This window comes from Mus caroli, unplaced genomic scaffold (assembly GCF_978045245.1).
Source record: "Mus caroli unplaced genomic scaffold, Mus_caroli_1 scaffold_8, whole genome shotgun sequence".
NCBI lineage: Eukaryota > Metazoa > Chordata > Mammalia > Rodentia > Muridae > Mus > Mus caroli.
This window is the reverse complement of record NW_028227263.1, coordinates 120,801,934-120,817,462: the sequence shown is the minus strand read 5'-3', so window position 1 is coordinate 120,817,462 and position 15,529 is coordinate 120,801,934. Positions and strand designations below refer to the sequence as shown.

The 15,529-nt window shown below is 46.1% G+C and overlaps 1 protein-coding gene across 1 annotated transcript; it reads right to left on the bottom strand.

The window, feature by feature from the left end:
* Positions 1 to 1,497: 1,497 nt before the first annotated feature.
* Tex101 (testis expressed 101) lies at positions 1,498 to 5,591 on the bottom strand. Its single transcript, XM_021168382.2, has 6 exons — positions 5,498 to 5,591; positions 4,121 to 4,225; positions 3,876 to 4,016; positions 3,255 to 3,440; positions 1,967 to 2,098; positions 1,498 to 1,861 (listed from the first exon to the last, which is right to left on the bottom strand). The coding sequence occupies exons 2-6, from the start codon at positions 4,182 to 4,184 to the stop codon at positions 1,632 to 1,634; spliced, it is 753 nt and encodes a 250-aa protein (XP_021024041.1). The 5' UTR covers positions 4,185 to 4,225; positions 5,498 to 5,591; the 3' UTR covers positions 1,498 to 1,631.
* Between the last annotated feature and the right edge of the window lie 9,938 nt (positions 5,592 to 15,529).

Here is a 15,529-nt window from a genome sequence, read left to right as displayed (position 1 = left end):
CTATGCGCCATCTGTGTCTCAGGACCACGTCCATCCATGTCCGTCCACGTCCGTCCACGTCTTAGGACCACGTCCATCCACGTCCATCCACGTCCGTCCACGTCTATTCACGTCCATCCATTCCCTTCTGAAGGCTGCAGAGAGGGGAACCCTCAGGACATGGGGGTCCGGGCTCCTTAGGCCTGGAGAACTGAGGAGTCTAATTTTTCTCCTCGTGCCCCATGGCCATAGCGGATAGAAGACTCTCAAAGCAGCTGGCTTTGGCCTTAAGTTTGGGCTGGGGATCCCACAGAGAAGTTAGCATAGTAGGGTGAGAGAAAAATCAAACTCTTGGTCAAATACCTATGTTTATGTCCTGGCTCTGCCTGAAGTCATTTCTTGATAATCTATCCCCACTCCATTTTAAATAAACAAACAAACATAACTATATTATATGATAACACAAATATAAACAATAATGTATTACATATTTAATAGTAATAATTAAACATAATTAATAATAATTGGCCCAGAACTCACTCTGTAGGCCAGGCTGGCCTGGAACTCCCAGAGATCCACTTGCCTTTGCCTCTGGAGTGCTGTGTTAAACACCCAGCCGTTTTCTGAGACAGGGTCTTGCTATGTCGAGCAGCTTGGCCTTATATTCCCTGAGTATTGGCATTACAGCCATGTACCACCTTGCCTGTCTCTGGCTACAGTTTGTGAATGTGGGAAATTAAAATTTATCCGAACTGTTTTCTTATCTGGAAAATGTGTGTTACAGACATTAGGGGCCCCTCTTGTTCAGCACTGAAACCCCACTTCATGGCTTGAAGCAAACACAAATCACAAATTTGGGTAGGTGAACTGGCTCAGCGGATTATGGAAGATTTGGGTGAAGGACTGAGGGACCAGGAGGGGATAGGGATTCCACAAAGACCAACAGAGTCAACTAACCTGGACCCTTGGAGGCTGAACCACCAACCAAAGAGCACACTTGTGCTGCCCTCCCACACTGCCTCTGCCTATGAGTGCCATAGCTGCCCCCCCCATATATAGCAGATGTGCAGCTTGGTTTTCATGCAGGTCCCCCAACCACTTGATCTGTCCCTGAATCTGTTGCCTGTCTGTGGATCCCGTTCCCCTAACTGTGCTGGCTTGACTAGCCTCAGTGGGAGAGGGACCTAGCCCTGAGGGACTTGATGTGCCAGGGTGTGTGTGGGATACCCAGGGGGGGTCTCTACCCTCTCAGAGGAGAAGGGGAGAAGTATGGGAGGGAGGCTGGGGTGCAGTAATCTGGATGTAAAGTGAATAAATAAATTAATGGATAAAAAGGTGCTTGCCACTAAAGCCCAGTGATCCAAGTCCAGTCCCTGGGACCCTCATGGTGGAAAGAGGGAACTCATTTCTGAAAGCTGTCCTTGAACACCTTCCCCCCTTCCCCTGCCCCCCAAAAGCACGCATGCATGCGCACACATTTAATAGCAAATCACTAATTTTATTATTTGTGTCAAATACACATGCATCCTCTTTCTCTGTTCTTCACACCCCATCCCCATTTCTTCCAGTTGGTATCAGCAGACGGAAGGCTCCCTCCTAGGCAAAGTCCCAGTGTCTAGGACCAAGGCCTCCCCTGACCCCCAGTGTCCTCTTCAAGGGAAGTGGGTGAGGGGGAGCAGCAGTAACGGAAACAGTAGCTCCAGCACCCACAGTGAAGTGGGCATCTCAGAGGCCCCGATTTCTGCCTTCCGGGGCTGAAGGAATGACTGGTAACTACAGGTCTCCTTCACTGTCATGGGTCCCACTGAGTCTATCATGGCCATCAGTCTGCAGCCGATCGTAGTGGTGCAGCCTTTAACTTGCACGGTGGAGTCCATGCCTCCTAGGAACCAGAAAAGATGGAGCAACAGGGAAAGCTTAGAGAATGGGGACCCAGTCTTCCCTCACCTCTAGAACCCCAAGCACCAGAAACTTGAGGGATCTTTACCTCCAGAGAATTCAAGTCTTCCTTGATAGCACTGAGTTGTGCCATTGGCACAGGGCATAGAGGGGGCACTGGAACAGGACCCCAGGGCCACACATGTTGGGCAGTGGCGGGTTCCTGACATGTTGGAGGTTGCTGGATGGGGATAAAGAGGGATGGTTAAGGCTGTGCCTAGCACCCCGAGAAGTTGGTCCTGGCTGTTGTCTCTCCCCAACCTGTGCTGTGTAGAGGCCACACTAACCAAGACCATTACTAAGTCCCATCTACTCTTTCAATTGATTTTCTTTTCATCAGAACCTCAGCCAATGGGCTACAGCGATAATGTAGCAGGTAAAGACATTTATCGTTCAAATCTGGAGACCAGAGTTCAATTCTCAGCACCCATATGAAAGTGGAAGGAGAGAATTAATTCTCTAGAGCTGTCTTCTGACTTCCACACCTGTGCATGCACACACACCACACACTCGCGCACGCACACACACTAAAAAAGAAACCCCAGTGACCACATGACTTCCACACTCTGCTTAGCTGTGGTGACTGAAGTGAAGGGACATTTCTTTCTTTCTTTCTTTCTTTCTTTCTTTCTTTCTTTCTTTCTTTCTTTCTTTCTTTCTTTCTCTCTCTCTCTCTCTCTCTCTCTCTCTCTCTCTCTCTCTCTCTCTCTCCCTCCCTCCCTCCCTCCCTCCCCCCTCCCTCTCTCTCTCTCTTTCTTTTTTTTTTTGGGGGGGGGGGTTGAGACAGGGTTTCTCTGTGTAGCCCTGGCTGTCCTAGAACTCACTTTGTAGACCAGGCTGGCCTCGAACTCAGAAATCTGCCTGCCTCTGCCTCCCGAGTGCTGGGATTAAAGGCGTGTGCCACCACCACCCGGCAATGAAGGGACATTTCTAGCACAAAGGTTTGTGGGTAATCAGCGGTATTACAACTCAGGTACTCCATTCAAGTTAAGAAAATGGAGGGTCACCTAACTACTTAAGATGGCTCAGCAAACATCTTCAAGGAGCTGAAATCCGAGTGGAGAAGGGTTTGAGACAGAGATGGGGGCAGGGTTGCTGTTGGGATGGTAGGCACAGGCAGGGGTACCTTTCCTACTGACCCATCTCTCCAGCTCCCATCTACAGTGTTACAAAGTGTGAACGTGAGTTGAGGAGGGGCTTGGACTGCAAAGGCAACAACACAGAAAAGAACCTTGCAGACTGGGGGACTCTGTTCTGTTTGGCCCACTGAGGGTAAGCGGAGCAGAAACACAGAAGACAGCCTGACACCTTAGTGCTCATCCCCACGTCCCAGGTACCTGTGGTCTCTGGTACTCGCCAGACTGTCGCTAGGCTGTCTTTGTTGTTGCAGAGGGAATCATTACAGTAGTTACTGTAAGAGATGGCAACCAGGCCAGGAGGTGCGGTATACTGGATGAAAGTCACCGCCTCTCCTCCTTGAGACACACAGCTCTTACTGGCCAAAACGACGGTCCTGGTTCCATCTGTGACACAGGAAGTAGAGAACGTGAATAGTGGGCCCAGTGCTCAGCAGGGAGAAAGCAGAGGACACAGCTATTGTCTCTCTCAAGCCTAAGGGATCCCCCTGCCTCTGCCTCCCTGGTGCTGGGACCACAAGCTCATGCCACCCACGCCTGGCATTTTTATGTGGGTTCTGGAGATTCAACTGAGATCCATATGCATTCGAGACTAGCACCTCCCTGACTTGGCTGGCTTTCCAAAGGCCATCTTTATTGCCAGAGGGTATCGAGTTTAGCTATAAACACAGATCAGTGGGAGTGAGAGGAAAAAGAAAGAAACGAAGCTGAGAAGACAGGCAAGGTGTTAGTTAGGCCTGGAGACCAAACTGGCCAACTGGACTGCCATGAGCCTGCACTGAGGGGCTGGCAGCTGAGGCCCATCATTCTCTTCTATCTTACCTGCTTTAATCAACAGGACCGTTTCTTGGCAAAGTTCTCCTGGATTACACTGCTCAGCCTTTGAAGTCCAGTTAAAGGTACGGCCTGGATCGTCTTCCAGACTCAGGGTTTGACTCACCTGGCAGTAGGTATTTTGAACCACTAGGAAGATGAGGAAAAAAATGAAACTGCCCTTCTCTGTGGGGGTGACCCCTCCCCAGCACTCTCTGTGGGCCAGTCATTTCCTACAGATACCCCACACGTACGAGTCCAACGTGAGGCGATTAGAAGAAAGATGAGCAGGACATACTGGATGCGGCAGACTCCCATGGCTTCTCTAAGGTTGGGAAGAGCCGATCAGGACCTGGGAACTGGGACACAATTCAACCAGACAGAGAGGGGTTAAATTTTAGTTTTCTCTAAGTGTCCACTTGGTGGTAGATTTATGGTGTGCGAGACCCTAAGTCTGTCCTGAAGTAGCTTGTGAATTAACAGCAAGGCCACGGGTTTATCGTGCCTCAGTTTCCAAAGCTCTAAGACCCGGCCAGCTTTAGTTAAACAATAGGTTTTTGGCAACTGTTTTTCTTCAACTTGTAGATACAGGAGAATGGGGCTTTATGCTTTAAGCCTTAGGGACTTAACCTTAACAGCAAAAACCTCTCAAGGCCTCAGCATCTTAGCCCATAGAGTCTAGCTCCACCAAAACTGGAATTTGGAGGGCACTGTCCTCTTCCTCCTAGGACTCAGGAGTTTGAGTTCCAGCTACTTCCCTCCCAAAGGACACATGATTCTGGGCAGCCGGCCTATTCCCTCAGACACAGAAGTCTAGGGAAATTCTGCTCCTTGATACTGAAATATAGATTCCAGGTCCTCCGTCAGAGCAAAAGTTCAGAACCCAGCACTCCTAAAAGAAGAAGAGAATCCAGCTCTTCTTCCTTAGACATAGGGGTCCCACACCAGCCTCCTCTGCCTCAGAATACAGGCTGAGGGCCTCAAACTCAGCCCTTCACCCTCACACCCAGATCCCTAACCCTCCTCCCTCAGACTCAATAGACAGACCCTTGCCTCCTCCCTCAGACCCGGTAGCCAGACCAGACCTTAGCCTCCTCCCTTTGACACAGTTAGCAAGACTGTTGGCCAGACTAGACCTTAGCCTCTTCCTTCAGACATGATTAGCCAGTTTTCTCCCTCAGACCAACGAATTCAGATCCCAGTCCGCCTTCCTCAAATCCTGGAGCCCGGGCTCCAGCTTTCCTTTTTCAGACTCAGAATTCCAGATCGCTATGCCTCCTCTCTCAGACCCAGGAATCCGGGGGCCAGCTTTCCCCCATCTTACTTAACGTTCCAGAGTTCGAGACTCCCAACCTTCCTCCCTCAGACACAGAAGTCTAGACCCCCAGTTCTCCTCTCCCAGACCAGACACTAGCCTCCTCCCTCAGGCCCTGGAGTCCTGGCACCAGCTTTCCAGGTCCCCCACCATCTTCTCTCAGACCCAGAATTCCAGACCCCCAGCCTTTCTTCCTTCGATCCAGGAGTCCTGGCCCCTAGCGCTGCTCCCTCAGACCGAGGGGTCCCTCAGGAGTCCCGCCCACGACCCCTCCTCCTCCTTCCATTTAGCTTCTCTCCTTGGGTTCGGGGAATACCGGTCTATTTCTTTTTAAACCAGCAAAATTTTTTCAGGCCACAGTGTGTCCTCCGTGAACCCAGCTTCGATGGCGACCGGTACCGTGTGCAGTGTTCCTGGTGCGGGTCCAGGAGGCACGGAAGGCGGGGCCAGCCTGGACAGGATACTCGAGGTCTCATTGGTTGAAGGTGACTCATTGCGCGGCCTTATTGGTCGAGCTTGGAGAATCCCTGCATCTCATTGGTCCCCAGAGAAGCCAATCACTGGCCGCGTCTGAAGGCGCACATGCGCCGCCCCTGGCCGTTGCTACCCGAGTGTATGTGGGAGCGGGGGCTCCGGGCTACCTGTTTCCCTCAGTTGGTGGACACTGTCTCAGCTCCCCTAGCCGCTCTAGGAAGTAAACGTGGCCTTTGCCCATAGAACTAAATACCTACCCAAAGGGCCTTTCATATTCCTCGCCATGCCCCTGTTCCAGCACCCACCCAGACGCCCATGTGTCAACTTAATCTTCCTTCCTCTCCATTCAACAATGTTGACTTTCGGGCTGGTGAGATGGCTCAGTGGGTAAGAGCACCCGACTGCTCTTCTGAAGGTCCAGAGTTCAAATCCCAGGAACCACATGGTGGCTCACAACCATCCGTAATGAGATCTGACACCCTCTTCTGGTGTGTCTGAGGACAGCTACAGTGTACTTACATATAATAAATAAATCTTAAAAAAAAAAAAAAACAATGTTGACTTTCACCCTCTAATCCTGACCTTGAGGGCTGAGTAGAGGATATAGCCCTCTTTCCTGTAGCTTAAGATGCTTCTAAATATTGTAGGTATGAGTAGCAATGGGGGACAGCCCAGGTTACCTCCACATCATACAAAACCACTTACGTTTGTCAAAACTGTGACAGAGACAAACATCTGGACGAGTTACACATGGATTTAAATTCTTGGATTACATTTTAATTTGTGTGTGTATTTGTGTGTGTGTGTGCGCGCGCGCGTGTGCGTGTTCATTTGTGTGTCAAGGCTCATGTCTGGCGTTTAGGGGTTGTCAGTTCCCACCTTCCAGCATGTGGGTCCAGGGAATCAGACTCAGAATTGCTAGATTTGGTAGCAGGAACTTCTATCCCCTGAGCTGTCTTGCTACTTCTCAGTTCTCCTCCTTCTCTTCCCCCTCTTCCTCTCCCTCCCTCCTCCTCTTCTCCCGCCTCCTCCTTTCCCTCCTCCTCTTCCTCCTCCCCCTCCTCCAAGTAATTAAAACAAAAAATGGGTTTAATTTGATCTTTAAATACATTTTACTTTGTTCAACTATTGTTTTGTTCAGGCAGAGTCTTCTAGCTCAGGATAGCGTTGAACCATCTCTGTAGCTGAAAATGACTTTTACTGAACCCTCTTCTTTTTTTTTTTTTTTTGGTTTTTCGAGACAGGGTTTCTCTGTATAGCCCTGGCTGTCCTGGAACTCACTTTGTAGACCAGGCTGGCCTCGAACTCAGAAATCCGCCTGCCTCTGCCTCCCGAGTGCTGGGATTAAAGGCGTGCGCCACCACCGCCCGGCCTGAACCCTCTTCTTGAGTCCTGGATTTAATGGTAGGTGCCACCATTTATACAACACTGGGTACTAGGGATTATAGCCCATGTCCTCGAGCTTGCATGGCAAGCACTTTGCCCACTTAGGTCATCTCTCCAGACTCCCAGAAATGTCTTTATTTTCTCTGAGACAGGGTTTCCCTGTGTAGTCCTCGTTGTCCTGGAACTTGCTCTAGAACCAGGTTGTCCTTGAACTCAGAGATCCACCTGTCTCGGCTTCCTGAGTTCTGGGATTAAAGGTGTGCACCATGAGAGCCCAGCCCCCAAATATCTTTTTGAATCTTAACAAATAATGTAAGAAGCAAAATATTTCAACTACAGTGCTCATTAGTCTTAATAGTAAGAATTTGGCTTCCTAGGATTCAATGCTCTTTAGACAGGTATGTGATTTGTGGGGGAAATGGGGAAGAATTATGACCATAGAGTAAGTCCCAGGGTTATAGAACATTATGTGTTAAGGTCTTTAGGAATCAGAGAAATTATTTTCTATTCTTTCTCTTTGGGATGAGGGCCAGTGGTTTACTGGAGCTAACTAACCCAGGAGGGAGAATGTTTACATTTTCAAGAAAAACAGCCAAGCTAGTTTCTATAAATGGACATAATTATAAATTCTGAGGATTTACAATTCAATGGGACTTTAAAAGTAATTGTTGAACAGTCACCACTTGCCATATTTCCCACGATTTGGGTCACTTATCTCTGTCACAGTTGTACGGTAGAAATATTATATGATTGCTACTGATAAATTCCTGTTCATTATTTATAAGAGAGTGTCCCCAGGTGGGTAGGGATGAAAATTCCTATATAGAAAGTCTAGCCTCAAACTTCCTGGGGGTCCCCCCTGCTTCTGTCCCTCAGGTGCTAAGATTATAGGATTGTAGCACACCTGGAACGGAGTTGTTTTCAAACCTAGCCTAGGCTGGTCTTGAACTCACAGTGCAGCCAGAGAAGACAGCCTTGAGCACTTGGCCCTCCCACCTCCATCTCCTATGCTCTGGGATTTCAGGCATGCGCCCCATACCTGGTTGATACAGTGCGACAGATGGAACTGGTGCTTTATGCATGGAGATGAGCAGTCTTTAGCCACAGCCCTGGGAGGTGTTTGGAATGGTAGGGTGTCAGTGTGTCCTGGGGATCTGCTGAGCACACCCTGAACGTGCTCAACGCTACTGAACTGGACACTAGAAATACAACTAAAATGTGTTTTCTCTTTGCATTTTGAGACAGAATCTCACAGAGCCCAGGCTGGCTCTGAAGTGAATAGTAGCCAAGGATGTCCTTGAAGTTCTGACTGTTCTGTCCTCCACGCTGGAGCCTTTTGATCATGTCCTCACATGTCTGGTCAGTGGCATCTTGGTGGCTTTGAGTAAGCACACCCCTGGAATGTGGAAATACCAGGAAGTAGAGCCTTTTTCTTCCTCCTCCCTGGGGAATCACTTGTTCAGAAATTACCATATGTTTTGGTCGGTGTTCTACTACACTGTGGAGACACCATTACCAGGCTAACTGTTATACAGGAAACAACTTCATTTAGTTCCTCACAGGCAAGCTGAAGATACTGTGCAGTATGCACTTCTGACTTCACAGCTGTCTCTCCGGCCACAGCAGCATGTTTAACATACAGGGTTTGTTCCTTGGTTCCTTGGGCACCATGGGTTTCCCCTGAATTCTGATGTTACATCTGTGAGTGATTCTGTTTAGTTGGTTGTGATGGCACATTCCTCTTGCACGTGCCCAACTGGCCAGGAAGAACAACGCTGCAACAGGATCCTTCTGCACACGTTTATTGGGAGAGCTTGATTGTAGAGGCAGAGAGAGAGACCCCAAGCCCAGAACTGGTGCTGCTTATATAGGCCTAGGAGAGGTGTTCTCTCTCATCTGATTGGTTAACTTGTCTCTCATCTGATTGGTTAACTTTGGTTAATTCTCAAAACCTCATCTTGGCAAAAGAACCTTTACTGCCTATGTATGTATGGTGGCCAGCAGTAGCCAACTGCCACTCTGTAACTGCCACTCTGAAACGGCTTCCCACATCTCCCCCTTTTTGTTTTAATAAAATGAGGCTGGTCTAGGCCTGTGCAATTATGTCCATCCGCCGTGGCTCCTGTTTTAGGTCGTTCCTCTAATGTCACAGCCTTTCCTGTCATAGGGTAACCCTATCGCCACTGGGCCCCGTGTCTTAGGTTGGTCTGTGCATGAGGAAAGTTGCCCATCTTTGGATACTGCAGTGCTGTGTGACAGTAACTGCTAAATGACCTAGGGCAAACTCTACAAAAGAGGCCAGCCAAAAAATGAATTAGTGGGGAAATCATGATCACCCTATCGTGTGCAATGAGGAAACCTCAGCGATGTGCAAGGGCCGATCAATGATCGTTGAGTCTCTCTCATCCCAGTGCAATGGATCCATAAATCCGTGGGGTGCAAGAGCAGAGAACTCAGATGCCAACTAATTCTTGAGCATAGATAACCAAACCTCAGGGGAGGTGCTGTTTTCAATAGCTAAAAGTGCCTGAGTTATAATCACCTTGTCACGTTTTTGTTGGGTTCTGAATTTGCATACCAACCAGAGCATGAACACCAGTCCACAGCATATGGCAGCACCAAACAAAATCACTCCCACCCATTCCTTAAAGTAAGAAAAAGCAGAGGTAAGCCAAGAGGTAAAGCCTCCAAGGGTCACTGGTTCCACTCTGGTTCCATTAAGGTTCAGGATCTGTATCTGCAGCTTCGTCTGCAACCTTTCCAGCTCCTGCGACCGGCTCCCCTTCAGATAATTTGATAGGTCTTTACTTCTAATGAAAGAATCATTAATATACCTAACGGGAGTAGTGCACACATGCGGGGTGGATGCCACACAACTCATTTGTATGACACCCATCATCTGTTCCATGTTATGTTGTAAAATATCCATTCTCTGATTCACTAACATTAACCCTGAGGCGATATGAGAATCCACCCTTTGCAGGGTAAGCAATGCCTCAGACGTTTTTTATGCTATCTGACTTATAGTGTCAGCAGTATTAATTTGATCTGCCCAATTAGAGATAATCTTTTTCTTAAAAAAAATATACAGGGTGTAAAAGGTTTATCCACATTATGCACAAAGCATAGTGTATAATTTAAATGAAAACTAGTACTCTTATACACCCGTGGCTCTTGAGGAGTTTGTCGTGCATAAGGCACATCCAAAAAACATTCCTTTGCAAAAACCAAAGGCTAGGTAGAAGAATTGGAATGTACCGGTAAAGGTACTGGCCATGATCTTACTATGGCCCACAAAGGTATACTTATCCCAGTCTCAATCATCAGGAGTAAGAATAGCAGGATCATCTTGGGATTCATCTTGATCTTTCACGGTCCTTGTCAGTCGCATTGGAACCCAAAGTGGATTTTCTTCACCCTGCGGAAAAACACAAATAGCTCCCCGGGATCTAATTAATATAGGATCCGGGCCATACCATTTATTATCAAGGACATTTTTCCATTTGACCATTTCATTGGGTGATTGAGGCCATTGTCTGTGCCTTTCGGCTGGTGATCTTCCAGCATCATCCAATTTTTAAAAATTAAGAGTAAATATTGTAAGGGATAGAGCCATCTTTGGCGTCATAGCCTCTATCCCCCCTTTTTGTTTTTGCAAATATTGTTTCAAAGTACGATGGGCTCTCTCAATGATGCCTTGGCTGTGGATTATAGGGCAACCCAGTAATATGTTTCACTTCCATTTGTTTGCAAAATTGGCTAAATTTAGAAGAAGTATACGCAGGACCATTATCTGTCTTTAGCACTAAAGGCTTGCCCCATGCAGCCCAAGCCTCCAAGCAGTGAGATATGACATGAACTGCTTTTCCCCCTGTCAATGGAGAGGCATGTAACACAAAAACTGGTATCAATGGACACATGTACATATTGTAATTTCCCAAAAGCTGGGATATGCGTGACGTCCATTTGCCAAACATCTAGGGGTCGCAATCCGCGAGGATTAACGCCGACGGAAGGTGCATTAATAAATTCTACACATCTACCACACTGTAGGACAATATCTTGAGCTTCTGTTCGTGTGAGCTTAAACTTTTGTCGTAATGTAGAAGCAGGGACATGATAAAGTTGATGAAAATTCTTAGCACTGTCTTATAGAGTTTTGTGATAGGAAAACCATATCTCTGGTGGCTGAATCAGCAATTGCATTTCCCTTAACCATAGGTCCAGGTAATGATGTATGTGTTCTAATATGTTGAATATAAAAGGGGTGCTCACGCATCAAAATACAATCTTGTATTTTCATCAAAATTTCAGATACTGGACTAGACTGCTTAAAATTTCCGGCAGTCTCTAATTCTAGTACAGCATTAACCACATAAACAGAATCAGAGATAATATTTATGGGCATAAGAAATCTTTTAAAGACTTCTAAAACCACCAAACATTCTACTAATTGAGGGGCTCCTGGTGTAAATTGCAACCTTACAGCCTTTTCATTTATCACATAACTTCCAATTCCTGTTTTGGATCCATCGGTATAAATATCAACGGCTCCCTTTATAGGAGAATTAGCCGTTACCTTTGGAAATATCACTGGATGCAATAGCATAAAATGTAATAAAGGATGTTTAGGATAATGATTATCAATTAAACCAGAATAACTGCATCTAAGAATGGCCCATTCATCTATAGTCGCACATAACACTTGCATTTGTGCGGCAGTATATGGAATAATTATGCTATCAGGCATTTTCCCAAAGTGAGTAGTTGAACTTTTTATACCTTTATGGGCCATATTTGCCTCCATGGTGGGATAATGCTCTATAGTCTTATTAGGGGATATATGTGGATGTATCCATACTAAAGGACCATCTTGCCATAACACAGCAGTTGGCAAATTTATGGTTCTTAATATGCATAGGTACAAAGGTTTTTGCTCATTTATACGATTTAACTGTGCTGTTTGGATCGCTTTTTCTACCTTCCTAAGAACATCAGAAGCCTCAGGTGTCAATTGTCTCAATGAGGTAATATGTGATTCTCCTTCTAAAATTTGAAATAAAGGTTTTAATTCCAAAGTAGGGATCCTTAAATAAGGTTGAATCCAATTTATATCTCCTAATAATTTTTGAAAATCATTTAATGTCTTTAGATGATCTTTTCTTATACTAATCTTTTGTGGGGTGACACACCGTAGAGTAATAGTGGCTCCTAAAAAATGGCTAACATTAGACTGCTGTACTTTTTCTGGTGCAATAATCAAGCCATTATTTTTTTAAAGTTTCATTAAACAAGCCATAAGCTTGCTGTATACTTTCTTCTTCAGGTCCACAAATCACAATATCTTCTACCTTGAAAGGTTTTTCCTTCTATTTGTAAAGATATGTACTTTCTTTTCAAACCTACTCTTTCTACCCTTTGTACACTACTTTTGCATATGACCTGTTTTCTTAGGTTCGTTCATGTTGTTTAGAATGACTCCAACCTTGAGTTTCCAATTTTAAGCTAACTTTCTGTTACAAGCAAAAGGCTGCCTGCCCCTTTAAGAGCTCCATTTGCAATCAGCCCTCAGCAGGGCTTTTTCAGCTGTACTTGAGTCCCAGCCACTGTGCAGCTAACTTGTCAGTTTCTACTGTGTAGACTGAAACTGCTTTTTGTATTTTTCAACATGAAACACAGAACAACAATCATTCAATCATCCAAACAAAAACAAACATGAGTTGACAGACATATAGACAATTTGGTGCACCAAAAACAGACAATAGACAGGAATAGAACTTGATGTCTCAAAGGGACAGAGATATCCTATCTGGAGCTAAAAATATCTCCATAGGAGCCAGAGAGGAAGCAGGACGTCTCCCGTTTTCCTTCTGTCCCTAGGAGGGCTCTGAAATAGCTTATTTTCATTTTTTCTCCTTCTTCTAGGAATTCTGCACAGTGGCTGCTTCTAATAGTTACTCCTCTTTCCCTGAGAGCTATCTTTAAGCCTTTGATGAAGGCTGCCTCTTTAGTCAAAGTCCTCGAGAGGAGGGTAAATTGACTTAATTTTTTGTTCTTCATTTTTAATATTATCCTTTGTATCTTTATATTATCCTCTGTATCTTTATATTTTATATTCCTTTCTTTTTCTCTCTTTATATTTCTTAAGTTACTTATTTTTCTGTGTGCGTCTTCTTTTTCATTTCTCTCTGTTTCTTATATGCCTTCTTGGTACTCCTGCAAAAGTCGCTGCCCTTCCTTAACACAACCCCAGCAAGGAGAATCTAACCTCTCTCCAAACCTCCGGATAGAAGGTCTGCTTATAGGCGGCTGCTGAGGAGGCATAGGGAGGGGGCACAAAAGCTAATTTGCCTTTCTCCTCCTCCTCGGCTCTTTTATTTTGTCCTTTCTGTCCACCTGATAACACTGTGTCTCATTTCTTTTTCTTTTTTCTTTTTAAGCCCTTCTCCTCTTCCAACATACTTTCTTGTTGCTCTGTAAGGATTTTCTGACCTGTCTTGACTGCCTCGACACAAAGTTTCAAACAGTAACAGAGTCCATATATCAGAACAAACAAGACCAAAACTGGGGGCTGGTGAGATGGCTCAGTGGGTAAGAGCACCCGACTGCTCTTCCGAAGGTCCAGAGTTCAAATCCCAGCAACCACATGGTGGCTCACAACCACCCGAAATGAGATCTGACGCCCTCTTCTGGTGTGTCTGAAGACAGCTACAGTGTACTTACAAATAATAAATAAATAAATAAATCTTTAAAAAAAAAAAAAAAAACAAGACCAAAACTATCAGACCTACCCACAAAGGGTCAATGGGAGAAAAAAGCATAACTCATGAACCTTAACTTGTCCCAAAACCGGGAACCTTATCATCTCGATCCTTTCTTTCCTTCCTTTCCCTTCCTTTCCTTTATCCTTTCCTTTCCTCTTTCCTTTCTTTTCCTTTCCTTTCTTTTCCCTTTTCTTCACTATTTCCTTTTCATTATCACTGATTCTTTTATTTTTCCTCCCTTTTCTTTTCTTTTTATCCACCTTTAACCCGGGGATCAATTGGGGAGACTTACTGGTACCACCATTCCCCAGCTGAAGAGTTCTGAATCCATGCCGGATCCTTCTCAGCAGTCTGTTTTACGGGAACACTTTATTAACCGCTCCTTCCCCTCGATGCAGTTCTGAATCCTCCCTGTAGCAGGGGGTCTTCGCTCGTGCCTGAAGATGTTTCTTTTCCCAGGTTTTCGGCACCACTTCTTGTGCGCGCCCAACTGGCCAGGAAGAACGACGCTGCAACAGGATCCTTCTGCACACGTTTATTGGGAGAGCTTGATTGCAGAGGCGAAGTGACCCCAAGCCCAGAACTGGTGCTGCTTATATAGGCCGAGGAGAGGCGTTCTCTCTCATCTGTTTGGTTAACTTGTCTCTCATCTGATTGGTTAACTTGTCTCTCATCTGATTGGTTAACTTTGGTTAATTCTCAAAACCTCATCTTGGCAAAAGAACCTTTACTGCCTATGTATGTGTGGTGGCCAGCAGTAGCCAACTGCCACTCTGCAACTGCCACTCTGCAACTGCAACTGCCACTCTGCAACGGCTTCCCACACATTCCCATAAGCCCAGTAAGAGATGCCAAGGCAGGTTGGGGTGAGGGTTAAGATGTCTTGTAAAAGGCAGTTTTGATAGTGCAGACTCTAATCCCAGTTCTGAGGAGCTGTTCTCTGTTATCTCTGCCCTCTTCTTTGCCTCATTATGTGAACTCCTGGTGGACATAACATTACAATGATGGAGCAGTGACTCATGGGATAGAAACTCTTCTAAATGGAAGACTCCAACTTCCATCTAGACAAATAAAAAGACTGTATGATATGTATGGTGATTAATGTGTTTGACAAGGTGATTTGAAAAGGAGACACTGAGGGCACTAATGTAGCACACCTTTGGGGCTGTGACTGCTGAGTGTGTTTCCAGGGATTATTAACTGAGGTGGGAATAATAATTCAGGTGGACAACCCACCCTGAATGTGGGCAGGCACCATCTCATGCCTGGGACCACCACTCCAATCTCTCCATTGTGGATCCAATGACAATGTCTTGGCTTCAATCCCCTCTCTACATACACACCTGGTGCCACGCCCCTGCCACAATCAGCTTTTATCCCACCAGGGAATCCTCCCTCCATTCACCTGCTTTCTTCTGGTTTTAATCATGACAGTGAGAACATTAATGAATCCCCTGAGGAGGATGTGTGGATGCACATGGTTACTTCTGCATCTCCAGATTCGCTCTTCCTGACATCTCAGCACTGTGGCTGTCAGATCTACATTTTAGGATCCAGGGATCACTGAAGGAAGACCCCATACTCAAACACTGCGTTCTCAGAATGGCCGCCAGGCTCCTGTGTAACTCGGCCTTCCCATGTCTTTATGTGCACATCCCCTCTTCGTCCTTAGGCCTCTGATACAGTCCCGCAGGCGGGGGGCGGGGAGGGGGGAAATCACATAG